The sequence below is a fragment of the Cydia strobilella genome, chromosome 15, assembly GCF_947568885.1.
Source record: "Cydia strobilella chromosome 15, ilCydStro3.1, whole genome shotgun sequence".
Lineage (NCBI taxonomy): Eukaryota > Metazoa > Arthropoda > Insecta > Lepidoptera > Tortricidae > Cydia > Cydia strobilella.
In genome coordinates, this window is record NC_086055.1 from 13,976,762 (window position 1) to 13,993,432 (window position 16,671).

At 38.3% G+C, this 16,671-nt stretch overlaps 1 protein-coding gene across 1 annotated transcript in view; it reads left to right on the forward strand.

The window, feature by feature from the left end:
* Positions 1 to 14,996, forward strand: part of LOC134747672 (dopamine D2-like receptor) — a 45,934-nt gene extending 30,938 nt beyond the window's left edge. The window contains exons 4-8 of the mRNA XM_063682281.1: positions 633 to 820; positions 5,550 to 5,645; positions 7,473 to 7,637; positions 12,591 to 12,769; positions 14,730 to 14,996. Coding sequence (XP_063538351.1) covers positions 633 to 820; positions 5,550 to 5,645; positions 7,473 to 7,637; positions 12,591 to 12,769; positions 14,730 to 14,944 — 843 coding nt within the window. The 3' untranslated portion in view covers positions 14,945 to 14,996. The remainder of the gene's footprint in view (positions 1 to 632; positions 821 to 5,549; positions 5,646 to 7,472; positions 7,638 to 12,590; positions 12,770 to 14,729) is intronic.
* Positions 14,997 to 16,671: the final 1,675 nt, after the last annotated feature.

The following is a 16,671-nucleotide window of genomic DNA, read 5'->3' on the forward strand; positions in this document are numbered from 1 at the left end:
GTAGGTCATACCTACTGAACAACTTTTACTATGGAGCCAACTCCGAAATCGCGAAAACACTACCGTTTCATACATTTGACGAATCGTATTCTATGGAACAGCAGATTTATTTTCGTGTTTTCGGGGGTTGGCCCTATAGCAAAACTTGTTCAGTCTCAGTTTGACCTACATATTATTCACCCCTCAGAGTATGGTCTGCCTTTACAATCTCTGTATAGTTATGACATCATATAAGGCAGCCGAAAACAATAAGGGTCGGCACAGACGGAGTGCAACCCGGCTGGAATTTGTACGGAAACTGTGCAGTCGGCGAGCACTCAGCATGCGGTTCCCATTTTTTTTTTGACTCCTATTGGACTCCCGGATAACATTGAGGAGCATTTTTCCTGGGATGAGCCCTTTATGTCTCTACTTGGGAGGAAACTTTACTTTACAACCTAATAACATCTGAATGCTATTATAGAGTGTTTTATTCACACTACTTTGCCACCTCAATGCTCGATGGGGTTTAGAGTCTTCCTGAACCAATCACTGGGAAATCCCGTCGATTGGGCCCTATGATTACCTAGGATTCATCATCTTCATTAATTGTCCATGTCTAATATACTTCATGAAACTGTTTTGCTACCCAGGCAATACGCCAGCGAGCGAAGAAACAGCGCTCTGCAAAAAGCACATCATCAGGCATCGCATCAGCTTCCAGTGGCACTGCTGCCGTAGTTATTGAAAACTTGGCACAAACTCCAAGGCTGCAGAGCATAGAACCTCCCACAAATACTGCTTCGGCTTCAGGCAGTAACGAGGATGAGGATGACGATAAGTGAGTATTCTCTTGAAGCTATTGAAAACTTGGCACTAACGCCAAGGCTGCAGAGCATAGAACCTCCCACAAATACTGCTTCGGCTTCAGGCAGTAACGAGGATGAGGATGACGATAAGTGAGTATTCTCTTGAAGCTATTGAAAACTTGGCACTAACGCCGAGGCTGCAGAGCACAGAACCTCCCACAAACACTGCTTCGGCTTCAGGCAGTAACAAGGATGGGGATAATATAAGGAAGTATCTATCTCTTGAAGCTATTGAAAACTTGGCAATAACGCCGAGCTTGCAGAGCACAGAACCTCCCACTAATACTGCTTCGGCTTCAAGCAGTAATGAAGATGACGAGGACGACAAGTGAGTCTCTCTCTCACTCTCTAAATATCTTATTATATCAACAGTAGTTATTAAAAACTTGACACGATCACCAAGGCTGCAGGGCCCAGAAGCTACCACAAATACTGCTTCGGCTTCAGGCAATAATGAAGATGAGGAGGACGACAAGTAACTCTCTCTCTCTCACTCTCTATCTTATTACATCCACAGTAGTTATGGAAAACTTGGCACAATCGCCAAGGCTGCAGAGCCCAGAAGCTCCCACAAACACTGCTTTGGCTTCAGGCAGTAATGAAGATGAGGAGGGCGACAAGTAAGTCTCTTTCTTTCTATCTCTCTCCTTCTCCCTCCTGGCTTTCAGCAATGAGTGATTCTTTTATATAAAACTTGAACTAGCCAATGAATGAAGCAAGCAACCCTTTGAGAAACAACTCTACTAGAGAATGCCGCATAAGAATTTCTGTTGCTGTGAATTTGTGTTATGATTTTATCTTTCAACGTTTTAAATTACTCTTTATCTAATTTATTTTATTTGCTTTACTTTAAGGACCGACTGTTGTTTAATTTTGATTTACTTATGTTTTTTTTCTTTTAAGTAGAATATGGGGGACCAAACCAATCCAGCAACTATGAAACAAAAGAAGGCAAAAGTGAAGACGTTTCTTTGAACAACGATTGACTACACTGTGTACAGCGTACAAGTGTAATAACATTCCTGTCGCCGTTAACAATGAGACGCTGTGCACAGCGTATGTCGTAAAATTGAGACCAAGGCAAACACTGCCCGACACTAAGACGAGGATGGTAAGATTGGTAAGTGTCCAAGGCTGCCTTTCCTCTAAGGCGGAGACGAGCGTAGATGAGATAAATGAACCAATAGAAAGAAGGAAAATACATTTATTTACAATAGCGTTTATTGTAATCCAGTGGGAGCGGAGAAGAGATGTAGATTACAAGCCAGGCCATTGGTTGATTCCTTTTATCTCCACTGTTCTCCGCCTTAGCGGAAAGACAGCCTAAGTAACCCCCCTACTTATGTAGGGTGTCCAGCGACAAATTCGTTAGTGTTCCAGATTGATTAGTGACAATTGATCGCTGGCCAGCAGAGCAGCGTACATATGCTACTGAAGCGTATATGGGGGAGACCGAGGTGACTTGTGATAAAGGAGAGTTGTTACATCGTCGATTTTTTGAAATCCAATAACTAATAACGAGCTCGCAATAGCGGGCGTTTGTTAGTTCAAGTTACTAGCTAACAAACGCGCACTGTTGCGAGCTCGCTAACCGTTAATAGGTTCCAAAAAATCGACTATGTCACAACTCACCTCGGTCTCCCCTACCACAGGCTTTTCACTTAATACCGCAAAGCGTAAGTTTTGCATTCATTTGTGAACATGCAGAAAAGGTTGGAGAATGCTTGCTTGCACAATTACACAGCGAATTTAGATAATGTGATTTTCAAAAACTGGAATCCGTATTCATCTTGTTTTCATAAAAATAAACAATTTTGATTTATAATTATGTTTTAATTTTTTTATTCAATCAAATTTTGAAAAACAACCACGACCACGACCACGGGGACAACGCCGTCCTCGAAACGTCGGAGGTGAATTTAAAACTTATTTTACGCGATTAAGTCCCGTCGTTGTGAATAATAATGAGTAAAAATCGTGAAAATTTAAATCAGTGTAGAGCAAAAACAAGTTTTGTATGTAAAAACTTAAATTAGCTGTATTTTTTTACCTATTATCTGAAGCTACATAAACTAATTACAGACCTAGATATACATACCTTATCCCATTGTAAGTACAAAGTTTCAGAGCAATCTATTAGCTAGTTGTTTTGAAATGAGAGCGTAACTACGTTTGTATGGAGAACCGAGTTTGCCGGGGACTTAAAAGATGTATAATTAAAGTTATTTGTCTAGCCTAGCAGTAAATGAGGACGATCAGCGTTCAAAGACATCGTTTAATAAACACAAAATACAAGTAAAAATGGTACAGTATACGCAACATTAAATTCAGGTAAAATTTCCTCAAAGAAATCAACAGTCACGAATCGTTAACTCTCAAATGCAAAGTATCCTTTGCATTTTAACTGCCCGCACAAAGCTCAAAAAGGAAAGCATTAATTGTACAGTCGCCATCAGATATATCGGAGCGGCCGAGCTGCTCAAAATATCTAAACACGCACTCTAACGCTTTGACAATAGAGGCGTGTTCAGATATTTGTGAGCACCTCGGCCGCTCTGATATATCTGATGGCGACTGTACACAGAAGCAGAGACTACTTGTTAATAAAGTCTCCAAGTAACGTTGCGCTCTATGGCCGTTGAAAATGGCGAATGAAACTGTCATGCCTGACGTTAATAATAATACAAATATTTATTCCAAATAACATAGTACTAATTCTAAACATAGGTACGTATTGATATAATATATGTAGGTGCTTACTCGTTTCCCATTACATGGTTATCTAATTCTATTTTTTTTTTTTGGGATTTATATCTAAAAATAAATATGTAATACTAATCTTAAAATAAAATACTAAAAAATATCCCCCTGCGGCATAGTGCCGTATACGCTGGCAGCATTTCCTTTTTTTGTTACCTAACTAAAGTGTATTACTAATTTCTCGCAAAGCACAGATTGTCTTTTTTAGGGTTCCGTACCCAAAGGGTAAAAACGGGACCCTATTACTAAGACTCCGCTGTCCGTCTGTCCGTCCGTCTGTCTGCCAGTCACCAGGCTGTATCTCATGAACCGTGATAGCTAGACAGTTGAAATTTTCACAGATGATGTATCTCTGTTGCCGCTATAACAACAAATATTAAAAACAGAATAAAATAAATATTTAACTGGAGCTACCATACAACAAACGTGATTTTTTTGCTGTTTTTTTTCCGTAATGGTACGGAACCCTTCGTGCGCGAGTCCGACTCGCACAAAGCACAGATTGATAGTCTTTTTTTACTCTCATGAGCGTCCGCTCAACTTTTCCAGGCTGAAACTATGCGAGCCAACAATATGGCCGCTCTCTCGGAAATTATTAAATTAAATTTGAAAGTTAGCTAAAGCACGCGAGATGTCACGTGTGATCGGGGACTTATGGTTTCTGGATCGATGAAAGTTATTGAAGGTTTTGTTGTAGGGTTATCTATTCAAATTTTATTCTAATAAGGTGTATTACGAATATTTTTTTTGGCAGACTTATATAAAAATATCACTAGATTTAGAGAATAATCCAGTTTAAACTTATTGCTTACTGAGTCCTAGTCACACATTTTTTTACCCTTTCGCAATTGCCAATCTTTATTATTAAGCTGCTTCTAACAAAATATAAATAGTTCATTTTAATCTCATGTCATGACCGATAAGTTTTCATGTATTTCACTCAACTTTTCTAAGCTTACTGTACGAGCCAACAATGTGGCCGCTGGCTCGGAAATTATTAAATGTGAAAGTTAGATCAAGCACGCGAGCTTTTGACCGAAATGAGATGTCACATATGATCGGGGAAGGACGTTGTGGTTTCTGGATCGATTGAAGGTTTTGTTTTGTTGAAGGGTTATTAATCAAGTTATGTAATAGTACATTACGATAGAAGTGCAAAAAGTAGGGAATTTGCAACGAGTGGCGATAAATTAAAATACGAGTTGCGGTTAACCTATTCGCATTCGCACATGTATCGTGCAACGTTTCGCAATACATTATGGCCCTTTAAATTTTATGATTATGACATAGTCACGTAATGTGGTAATTATCGCACTAGTGCGTAAAAGTAGGCATATGTACCTACTGTAAATTGAATTAGATTTATCTCTATTGGTTTTGTGTGCGTTGTTCGTGATTGGGCATGAAATTAGCAAGTTATAAATATTTATTTAAAAGTAATGTTGGTTTTGTTTTATATGATATATTGAAACACTGTTCAAATATATCGCTAGATTTATAAAATAGTCGTATTTAAAAATATGACTGCCATAACTATAAAAAAAATATATACATGGGTTACATACATTATAAATACTTACCTACTTACTTATTTATATTACAAGCGGCAGCTCAAATACACTTGCTGCTAGCGACTGGAGTGAACGGCATGGAAAGGTCATAGTCACGCAACAAATTTTTTTTTTAGTTCTTAACAGTCTTTACTAATAACTTGTCTCGCCTCTAGCAAAGCATATAATAAAAAAATGGTATTCAGTCTATGCTCTGTGAGTACAAACTGTTCAAACATTAACCCAAGCTAAATAAAGCGGGACAAGTGGCGTACTGGAAGAGAGGCCTATGCTCAGCAGTGGGCGATAAAGGGCTGATATGATGAAATATAGATAAAATTTAAACTGCAGAAAATATATGAAAAAAATAATTTATGTCATTCTCTCACAGCTTCGACAGAACAGAGATGGGGGTATACGCAGACGAGCTGGCAACGACGCGATCTGCGAGGTTCATGTTAGCGGCCGTTGTGGAGGAAACTGGCCTGTAGGTATACCCTTCTCACTCACACAGCTTCGATAGGACAGAGTTGGCATAAGGCATTCGGTTTTTTCCCTGCAGAAAACCTTTTTCAGCCAGCCCAAACCCATCATAATTATCTGAATAAATATGATACATAATTGAATAGTATAAATAGTATTAAAAAGTAAAACTGTATGAAAAACTTTTTGATGATAGAATTAGACAGTTATAGTCGTTTTCATGCTGGCCATCTACGGATAACTCTTTGTCTATTGTAAATAAAAACCGCACGTGCTACTACCTACCTTTGTACTGGTTTTGGTTTACGGTTACAACTATAATCAAATGAATGGCTGTAATTATATAATAAGTATTTGATAAGTTTAATAAAATTTTAAAGTTATTAATTTTTCAAATGTTTTTAAGATGCCTTCATGGATTTGCATGCTATTTGTACATAGCTGAAAAGGTGAAACAAACTACTCTTTACTTATATTAAGACCTGTAAACGTTACCCTTTTTTGCAAATAAATAATTGTTTGTTTGTTTGCAAAAAAAAAGGTCTGTTATTGGCGTATAATTCTAATTGGCACCTGAGCGTGGGCTAGTCTAACGCTCAAAATTCCAATGTAAGTGCGGTCTCCGATAACGCACCTGTTTTACGCATCTCGATGACACATTTTAGACTGGTTCTGTAGCGTTCGACTCGCCGGCACTCTGTAACCGTAGAGGGACCACAAACAGCCTCGCAAAATATTTTTCCATTAGTTCATTTTTAGACTTATTCCAATTGCCATAGAGTCGTAATTCACAAACCGGTTATGGCGACCCAACCTTTTTATATGCAGGTAAGTAGCACGTGCGTTTTTCCTTACTATAGACAAAGGATAAGCCGTTAGGGGCTAGCTACAAAACGTACGACTATACAAAATGTTAACTTTCAAAACAAGCGCAGCATAATTTCGTAAAAATGTAGAAAGGAAATTTTTCTATCGTCACGTCACATTTTTTCTACCTTTCTATAAGTAATGTTTTTGTTAGTTGCAGAAGAAATCTTTGAAAATCATAAAAGTTGTCGCATTTTATAAAGATTTTCCCGATTGTGCGGCCCCGCATTAAGGATGACTCACGTTAGACCGGGCCGTGTCCGGGCCGGAGCTTCCGGCGCTTCATTTTCTATAGAAAGCATCACGTGATCAGGTGATGTCATGTCATAGAAAAGTAAGCGCCGGAAGCTCCGGCCCGGACACGGCCCGGTCTAACGTGAGTCATCCTTTATATTTAACATAATATTCTAACCAAGATGGGCACTGTAAGTAAAACTTAGACAACTGTGAAAGAAAAGTTGAATGCTGCCTCGGGAAGCATACTTTCGTTCTGTTATATTTTTATTTGTTGTTGAAGTTTGTAAATCTTTATGTGCGTAGTTCGTAGTTATACAGAGTGAACCAAAAACAGGTTGACAATTTTTTTGTTACGTGCATATTGTTTGTTGATCATCCAAAGCCTAACGAAAATATTTTGAAAATAATACTTTTTCGATGCGTAAGTTAGAAAGTTTCCAATTTTTTTTAACGCTGTATTTAAAAAAATCGTGATAAATACGATGATGTTTCTTCAACCCGTAGACATATATTCTGCGAGGCGAGACGTGTCCAGCAGTTAAAGATTTAACTCCGAAATAACTTTTAACATTTTCTTACAGTACATATAGAACCGAATACTTGGTCAGCTGCAACGAAATAAAAAAAAGTTTTCACGTTTTATCCTGAATTACATTATCATAACCTTTACCTTGGCATGGCGTAGCAAACAAGCACCCAGGCCGTCTAACCGTCCGTCTCTCCGCAGGATCATGGCGAACCTAGCGTCCCCCATCCCCATGATGGACCCCAACACCAACCATGATTCGGGGTACGCGCCCTCCAATATTGACGGGGAGACCAAGGAGCACAGTCCCCCCGCGTCCCCCAAGGAAAAAAAGGAGAACGGGGCGCCGAAGAAACCTGAGCTTAAGTAAGTCCTCTCCAGCTTATATCCCCTCTTTTAGTCACTTTTTATACCTACGGTAAAAATATTCCTAATTGTTCAACGTTTTTAGTATATCAAATGAGAAACTGATCTTTTCTGAAGATTGAGAAGAAAGATAAAAGCCCATTTTCATGATATTTTTAGTGTTCCGTGCAAAACTTTGTTTTTTTTTGTAAAGGTTACAGTTAATTTTGAAACATGTTAAGTAATGCAGAAGAATTATCAAAAAGACTTATATTGACCGGGATATAGACCGTGATTACCTTTTGAATTGTTTATGAGCTTCCGATATTTCGACGCAGTTACATGCATCTTGTTCACGGGTGACTGCAGATAGCGGGTGGGTGTCAAAGTTGTGTAGACCTCGCCGCATGAGGGTAGACTGAGCGGTCCCGGTATCCCGGTCAATATAAGTCTAGTGAATCTAACCGTATGAATCATTTAAAACTCGAATTAACTTAACTGTGCTGCGCCTAGTGACCAAGGTCACTACACTATGTAGTTGTATAAAAATGTAAGCATATATATGTCTTTTATAATACTGAATAAAGATAATTTTGATAATTTTGATTTTTGATTTTTTTTGATTTTTGAATTATCAAAAAAGATTCAATATAATTGATCTAAAGTTAAAGTTTTCCCCTAATTTTCATTTTCCTATTGTCTGCTATTATATAGGTATATTGCACACAACTGTACAAGTACGCAAACGTAGAAGTATTAGGTACTTCAAAAGTACAAATGGCCGTTCACCTAACGCAGTGAAGTCGTTCTATCAGGCTATAAATTGTAAATGCACTGAGGGACTAATGCAATCAATCCACGGCCTGCACTAAGTGCCACTAGGGCTAGCCTAGGCTACTGACCATTCTATAGACTTAAACTAACTTTTGCCTGTTACGTTGTCTGCTTAAGAATCACACGAATTTGCCGCCAAAAAGCCGCTCCCATTAAATGTGGTATTTTCTATAAAAAGGGACCTCTTATTGTCGATGGCGCTTACGCCATTATAAACGATGCTCCGATATAAATACAATGTCGCGCGACGCTGTGCGGCGTAAGCGCCATCGACAATAAGGTCACTTTACATAGAAAATGCCCCAAATGTCTGGTAATAGTTTTCTTTTCTAAAAATTTGCTGTTTTTATTATGACTGAAAATCGTGTTAATTTTAATCAATATATTGCACAGATGGCTTTACCCCTTAAAACTAATTTACCTACCACTTTTCTGCTTCTAGCAAATAAATCATGAAGTTTTATTATGTACCCACAAGATGAATTTCTTGATAAAAAGTGTCCTGTGTTAATGTGTTAATATGTGCCAAATTTCAATCTAATTCGTTGTAAAATATTTCCAAATACCTGCCCATGCCCATGTTAAATTGTATGTAAAACAGCAAAATTAATTTGATTTACAATCAGATGGGTCTGACGGCCGGGTTGGTTAATTCAATCACTATATGAGTTTTAACTTTTAACTACCTTACAAGTTAATGTAACCCATCATTACGAATTGTTCATAAGTGTCAAAGTTGTTAATTATTATAACTTGACAAACTTGAAGACAAATCTTTTGTGTTACACTTAGTGGCCTCGTGACATTTACAATTTAATACAATGTATCAGTAACTGTACATTACTGTATCCAAAAGTTAACAATTATTACGAAAACAGAATGGCAATAGAACTCCCCTGCAACTCAAAGGTCAAACCTAGTTAAAACTTTTTGCTTACCTACACGTGTTTCGGCACACAGACAAAAGTGCCCATAACTTTTTTATAATTTATATTTCGATACACTCATGCATAACTTAGTATCCTGGAAATATTACATTGTGTCACAAGGGAGCAAAATTACATGTTTACGGCGAGGGCGTACAATTGAATACTAAACGAAGCGAAGGATCCTATAATAGAATCCCGAGAGTAGCGAGGGATACTAAAGTAGAATCCTGAGCGTAGTGAGGGATTCAAGTGTGTTACGCGCAAGATGGAAATAATTTTGCTACCATGTGACACATATTACTTTTCACATCACCTATGAGGTCATTATAATATTTAAAAATATTATTTTAGCTAAAAAAAATTATACGCAAAAAAATGTAAAAATAGTGTCCTAAAACAGAAAAGTGTTACTTTGATCCCTCCTAGCAGGGAAGAAAAGTGCCACTTTGATCCCTCCTAGAGGGAAGAAAAAGCCCTTTTTCGAATTGCTGATGTGAAAACTATATTTTAAAACAGAAATCTATCAAAAATATGGATGTCATACTTTTAGTAATCTAATCCACGCCTTCAAAATTTCTTTGGAACTATTTAGTTTATTGATCAAATTATCCGAGAGATGTCGTTGTTACTAACGCAAACTAGTTAACGGTTGTATTTGCGAGAGCCGCAATAATTATACCTTACTGCGGAATCGTACTTGATATTTTTAAAAGGTATCTGAGTAATCGTCGGACCCGGATATGTCCTTAAACTACGTCCAAAAGAGAGGTATGGGCACTGTGAATGACATCTCGCTTTGGGTGGTAGGGCACAGGGCAGCGGATGTCATTCCAGATCTAGAGCAGAGCCCAACTGGGGAGGTACCTCCACCTTACAGAAAACCGCAGCCAAATAACACTAGACCCTACTAATAGTGTTGTGTTCCTGCCGGTGAGTAAGGTTGCCAGAGCTCGAGGGAGAGGAGTGTTAGGGTCGGCAACGCGCATGTAACTCCTCTGGAGTTGCAGGCGTACATAGGCTACGGAGACTACTTAACATCAGGCGGGCCGTATGCTTGTTTGCTACCGACGTAGTATTAAAAAAAAAATCGTACGCAGCAAGCTCGCATAGGCAATTACACAAGTGATGAGGTGATACTTTCTTTTGGAGTAATTGGAGTCCCTCAAGGTAGCGTCCTCGGGCCAACCCTATTTGCGTCCACAGAATTGACAAACGTCAACTTTTGACAATCAGAGTTACCGCAAAACATTGCGCAGTACAGCGCCATCTGTTTTGGATGTCAAACTAAGGGCCACGTTTTTTTCTTAGTTTACCTCTATTATAACTCAAAGTTCAAAGTTTCGGCACACAGACAAAAGTCCCTATATTTCTATTCCGGCGCTCATGCATAGCTAAATACAGCCCTGACTGTGAGTTAGTGGTAATGAATGACATTCAACCGAGGGACAATCGCTAACTTTGATGGGATTCAAACCCCCTTAGGGCTGTCCACTTTCGAAGTTATAGATAGACGAGGATATCTGCTTAAGGGCAATACGTTAAAAGTTGAAGGGTTTATTATTTTATTAAGGATCATGGTAAAACTAATCATGATTTGGCCACGCTCTTGTTGACATGTGACATAAAAACTACTTAATGAACCATTTTTCCTATATAATCATATCTGGAATGGAGTAGGATATACCTATGTAGCTACTGCCATCTGTAGGTACCTACACCAAAAGAAAGGGAGAAAAGTGAATCCCGCCAAAAACATTTTCATGTAAAATGTTGCCAAGACGAAACCATAAGGCTCGCTGTCACTGTCAAAAAGTTATCAGATCTCTTGTCTACAAGCCCTAACTTCACAAACTCTACACCTTAGCCGAAATATGTAGCAAAATTTCAATTTTTTGATTTTTTTTGTTATTTGTGTACCAAGACTTACATATTATATCTTACATACCAAATTTCAGCTTCCTAGGACTTCAGGAAGTACCCTAAAGGTTTTGATGGTCATAAGTGAGTGAGTGAGTCAGTGACGAAATCGGGGTTTTTTAGATATTAATAAAATCTAAAGTAAAAGAGCGATCCATGCTCTTGATTTTTTTTTATGCTAAATAAGTCCACTATAGACATCATATCCCGAGAATTTTGTTTATCTGGTATAATCCAAACCCAAGTTATGAGGGTTCAAAATAATGACGAAACGCTTCGAGAAAAGGTAGGCAAGTGCCCTTGCGCTTCGGTTTGCTCGTCTTGGCGGGGCACTGCCATGCCCCTAGATAAGCTGTTGACGTGCAATTAAAAGATAGCGACAATAAATCGTTCCCACGGCAGAAGCGAACGGTAAGCTGATTACATTTTGCTAATTGATTCAGGTAAGTAATGTTAGCTTTAGCACGCTTGTATTTTGTATATAAGTTGTGGTAGGTAGGTATTAGGTACCTATTAGCTATTGTGGCTTGAGACAGCGCATCTTTTAGGTGTACTTATCATTTCTGTATGTAAGCTAATTTCGAAAATTACCCATAAGTCGGAATTACGCACCATTCGGAAGTCATTCGGTAATCCCAAACATTCTACCTCAAAATTTTATCAAAAAAAACCTGTTAAAACTTAACCAAGTTTTACCAAGTTATCGATTTGCAGACATCGTTTTACAGAGCCTAGCGATCTTAAGCTTGAAAACAACTAATCTGCCTAATGAAATTCAGCCACGTTAGGTACCGACTCTGCCAAAGTATCCAGCTACCAAAAAATTGACGTAATTTCATTGCGAATTGAATATAATAACTTGCAATGCACCTCTCTTACCCTGGTTGACCAATCGACACTTATAAAGGGTGGCTAAAAAATAAGGGCATTCTCGTAGCCAGGGAGGTTTTGGGATTATACTGAGCAACTTTTACTATGGGACCAACCACGAAAAAAAATTTACCCTCCACAGAAAATGGACCAGCCAAAATGTATGAAACAGCCAAATTTTTTTCCGCGATTTCGGAGTTGGTCCCATAGTAATAGTTGCTCAATATAATCCCAAAACCTCCCTGGCAACGGGAATGCACTTATTTTTTAGCCACCGTGTATAGAGCCAACGGACCTGTGTTTAAAAAAATCACGAGTTAACCCTCAATCAAAACAGTGATTTTTCTATTATTCCTTTAATTTCAAATTTTGTGTTTTCGAGCTCTGCTTCATACAAAATAAATTCACAAGAAAACTTTCGCAGGAAGAAGTTAAGTAACCTCAGCAAGAGCTCAGTAATCTCCACGCCTCGCCGGCGCTTTAGGACCGCAGCATCAGCGGCCAGGTTCACCATCTTCCGAGCCAATCGAGCTGGGAAACTGCGGGCCAAGAGCTTTGCCAAGAAGGAGAAGAAGGCTACGCAGACGCTCGCTATTGTGCTGGGTAAGGGGTCACTGACAAACACACACACAGGCATAAAGGGATTTACCTAATAATTTAATTATATAGTAGTAATAGTAGTTAATCACTTTATTGTACAAAAAAGACATGAAATTCATATAAATTTAGGTACAAAGGCGAACTTATCCCTATATGGGATCTCTTCCAGACTTTCAGATCTTTCCTTGACTTTAAAAAGGCCTTCGACCGAGTAGATAACGACGTGTTACTGAGCAAGCTGTGCAAAATTGGATTCTCCCCCAGCTTCTTCGTTTTTTCGCTAGCTATTTGCGTGACAGGCTACAGTACGTGGAGCACGGATGCTTTGTGTCCAAGACCTTTCAGACTCTGTCCGGTGTCAGCCAGGGTTCCATTCTAGGGCCATTGCTTTTTGGAATCATGATCGATGACTTACCATCTGTTCTTGGATCTGCCAGATGCTTACTTTATGCCGATGACCTCAAAATTATTTACGGTGTCCAAGACATATCAGACTGTTTATCTCTCCAGGAAGACGTATACAGAGTTTACCTGTGGAGTATCAAAAATAGGCTGACTTTTAATACTACAAAGTGTGCAGTCATGACGTTTAGTAGAGCTCGCAATCCACTTCTCTACGAGTATACTCTGGATTCAGAGGCTATATCCCGTGTCAATTCCATTCGGGACCTTGGCGTTATCCTTGACTCCCGCCTCAACTTTCATGATCACATGTTGTCATTAGCGCGTGACTGCTATAAGAGGTTAGGGTTTGTAATCAGGAATTCTAGGGATTTTCATGACACAGGTACCATAAAGCTCCTTTACTGTGCCCTAGTGAGAGGCAAAGTGGAGTCCGCCTCCGTTGTTTGGAACCCTTATGAAGCATCTTATGTCTTACTTCTGGAGAGAGTGCAAAAAGTATTCTTACGGTTCCTCTATAAAAAATGTATGGGTACTATCCGTTTTTATACCCAACCAAATTTTTGCTAGGCATACTGGGTTTCAACTCGCTGGAGGTAAGGCGTAACTTTGCACTTCTCACTACTGCTTGCTGTATCCGGCGCGGGGAGTCGGACTGTATCGAACTGGCGGAGCAATTGGTACGTCTGTACGTTCCCTCGCGGACCAGAATCGATTTCAGACCTCGTGTGATTTGTTTGCAGGCAGACAGGTGGTTGTGCGTGATGAATGTTTGAGGTTCTGTGAGAAGATGGATGCACGTCCTTCAACTGTTTAAAATGTGTTAATTATTTATTTTTAAATGTTAGTATTTTAATTTGTGATTATTTGTATATTGTTTCTTTTTCTTTTTGTATTTTCTGTGTAAGTTAGCAGTGGTTTGGTAATTTACTGTCATGCTGTTTAACTTGTTTGAAAAAAAAAAATATATGTATGTTTTCTGATTTAGTAGCTGTGTAAAGAATATCCTATTAAGATTCTTTTTTTCTTTAAAAAATGAGTAGGTATTAAAACCTACATGACCAATAAATGAGTATATTGTCTTATCTACAGTATGTTATGTATGTGTCACAAATGACCTTGCTACGTGTGAAACTACCTATCGCACAAGCTCCTTTAGGTATAGGTTATCTGGAAGAGATCCCTCTTAGGGATAAGTTCGCCTTTGTACTACACATTTATGTTTTATCTGATGTAACCAATATTCCTTTCCTTTCGTACAAATACAAATACAAGTATAAATGAATTTATTTCATACAATACAATACAATAAAGTGCTTATACTTACTTACTATTTCTATTAAAACTTCATTTCCCACATACATTCAAAGAAAACATAAAACTCACACATACTTACAACACAAACAAGACTAGCTCGTAACTCTTATTACATTAGTGTTAATATGTTCTACTTCTTACTAATACTGGCAAGAGCCCTATAGGCCGTCATCGTCATTTCTCTTTTATATCAATGATAACTAATTAAATCTATCTATATCTAAAATCCAATATCCAATTCCAGGTGTCTTCCTCTTCTGCTGGGCGCCATTCTTCACCTGCTCGGTCTTCGACGCCGTCTGCACCAAGCTCGGGCTCTCCTACGGGCCCGGCTACACCGTCTTTATCCTCACAACATGGCTGGGTTACATCAACTCGTTCCTCAACCCCGTCATCTACACCATCTTCAATCCGGAGTTCAGGAAGGCCTTTCGCAAGATCCTGCACTGCGGCACCTAGCCCATAGATTATCTGGTCGTGTATGATTAGATCCCCTCTAGTGTTACCTTCGTTCCTGTGAGATTTTAGAAGTTAAACCAAAAATCCACAGAAATAAATATACATAGAAGACGCAAATGCATCTACTTCGCGTGTCCGAACCCCGACCAAGCGTCGAGGTTGACCGTCGCTCTTTACAGTCCACGCGCGTCAGTTGTTGCAACCGGACGTCCGTGAAAACTTGAAAAATGCTTCGTTGCATGATAATTAACTGCAACGGCCCAAAAATTACGAGCACCCAAAGGCAAGAACATATTTCCTATCACAGATAAGTAATTTTAAAATTATATTATCCGAAAATTTTGTATGAAAAAGTCGGCACGCTTGGTTTCAATACAAATCGTGGTATTTGCGTCATCTAGCGTATATATTAAATTTGTGCAAACTTCTGTGTTTTTTTTGGTTCAAATCATTGAAACCGAAATAAAAAACTTTTATTAAGTACCTACAGACTTTTGCCTTTGGCATTGTGAGTATTTTCATTCTTTCAATCCTGCGCATTAATACGATTTCTGTATTATCAAATTCTAAAATGCTCAGTTATTACAAGTTCCAGTTCTAAAGTATTCTTTTAAAATCGTCTCTTCTTTTATTGGATATGTAACCGACCAGACGCATAATACTGTTTCAACTTAACTCGTTTCTCAGCACTTTCGTTTTGATAATATATATTGGAAGATAGTATAATACGGAAATCTCTAAATCTATTTACACGGAACGAAGGTCTTGTGGTTCCTTGTCATACATACACCAAAGAACGTAATACCGTTTGGTTTCAATTGTTCCAAAGCTAGTCTTTTCCTATTGTTTACGTCATCGTCAGACGAATAAACACCTATTGGAAGATCGGTACAGTACCTACTTATCAAATCCACTGGAGGGCCGATAAATCTGGAGTACCTATGTCAATATACGAATTCGTATAATAAATGTTATATGTACGACTGTACGTAGTTTTTACCTGACTAAAGGTGGAATAATTAAAGACTTTCAAATATTTCTCAGACAAAATGAATCTACGGATGACATTTGGATTGCGTTACGCACCAGCATGTTTCCTTGTGTCCCTTTTAGGAAAGGGTTTATGTTTAATTGTAATAGGTGAACCACTGCAAATTCGTATGTCAAAAGAATTACTACTATGGGCTAAAATTACTTGATTTTTGCGTGGTTCTTCTAAATTTTCGAGCTTTACTAGTCATTTCGTAGTAATGACGGATATTTTGTAATTATCTTTAGGTCTGCCAAAGTGTAATTCCATGTGATAATTGATGTTTGGAGTTACTAGGAATGGATGGATGAGATGATGTGATTTCTTTTAGATATGCGTATCTCTGAAAACTAATATGTTTATTTCAAAAAAGTTTATCTCGATAAAATCGAGAACTTGAATATCAAACGCATCCTCAGTCTTAAATGAATGCACACCAAGGTAAAATGGTATCGTCTTACTATTTTATCAATTTTATAACACATGTCTATGTACCTATATGCATTTGACAATACTTCCATCTTCTAAATAAGTAAGAGTATCGCAAAAAGACAGATGCTTTATTAAACACTTTGCGTGTCACACTTTGTACTCTCGGTAGAAATTATTAAGGGTAATATTACTAATAATTTAAAAACTCTAAGGCTGCTTTTCGACCACAGCTCAGCGAATTCAGCGATCTTCCATTTTATTTCTA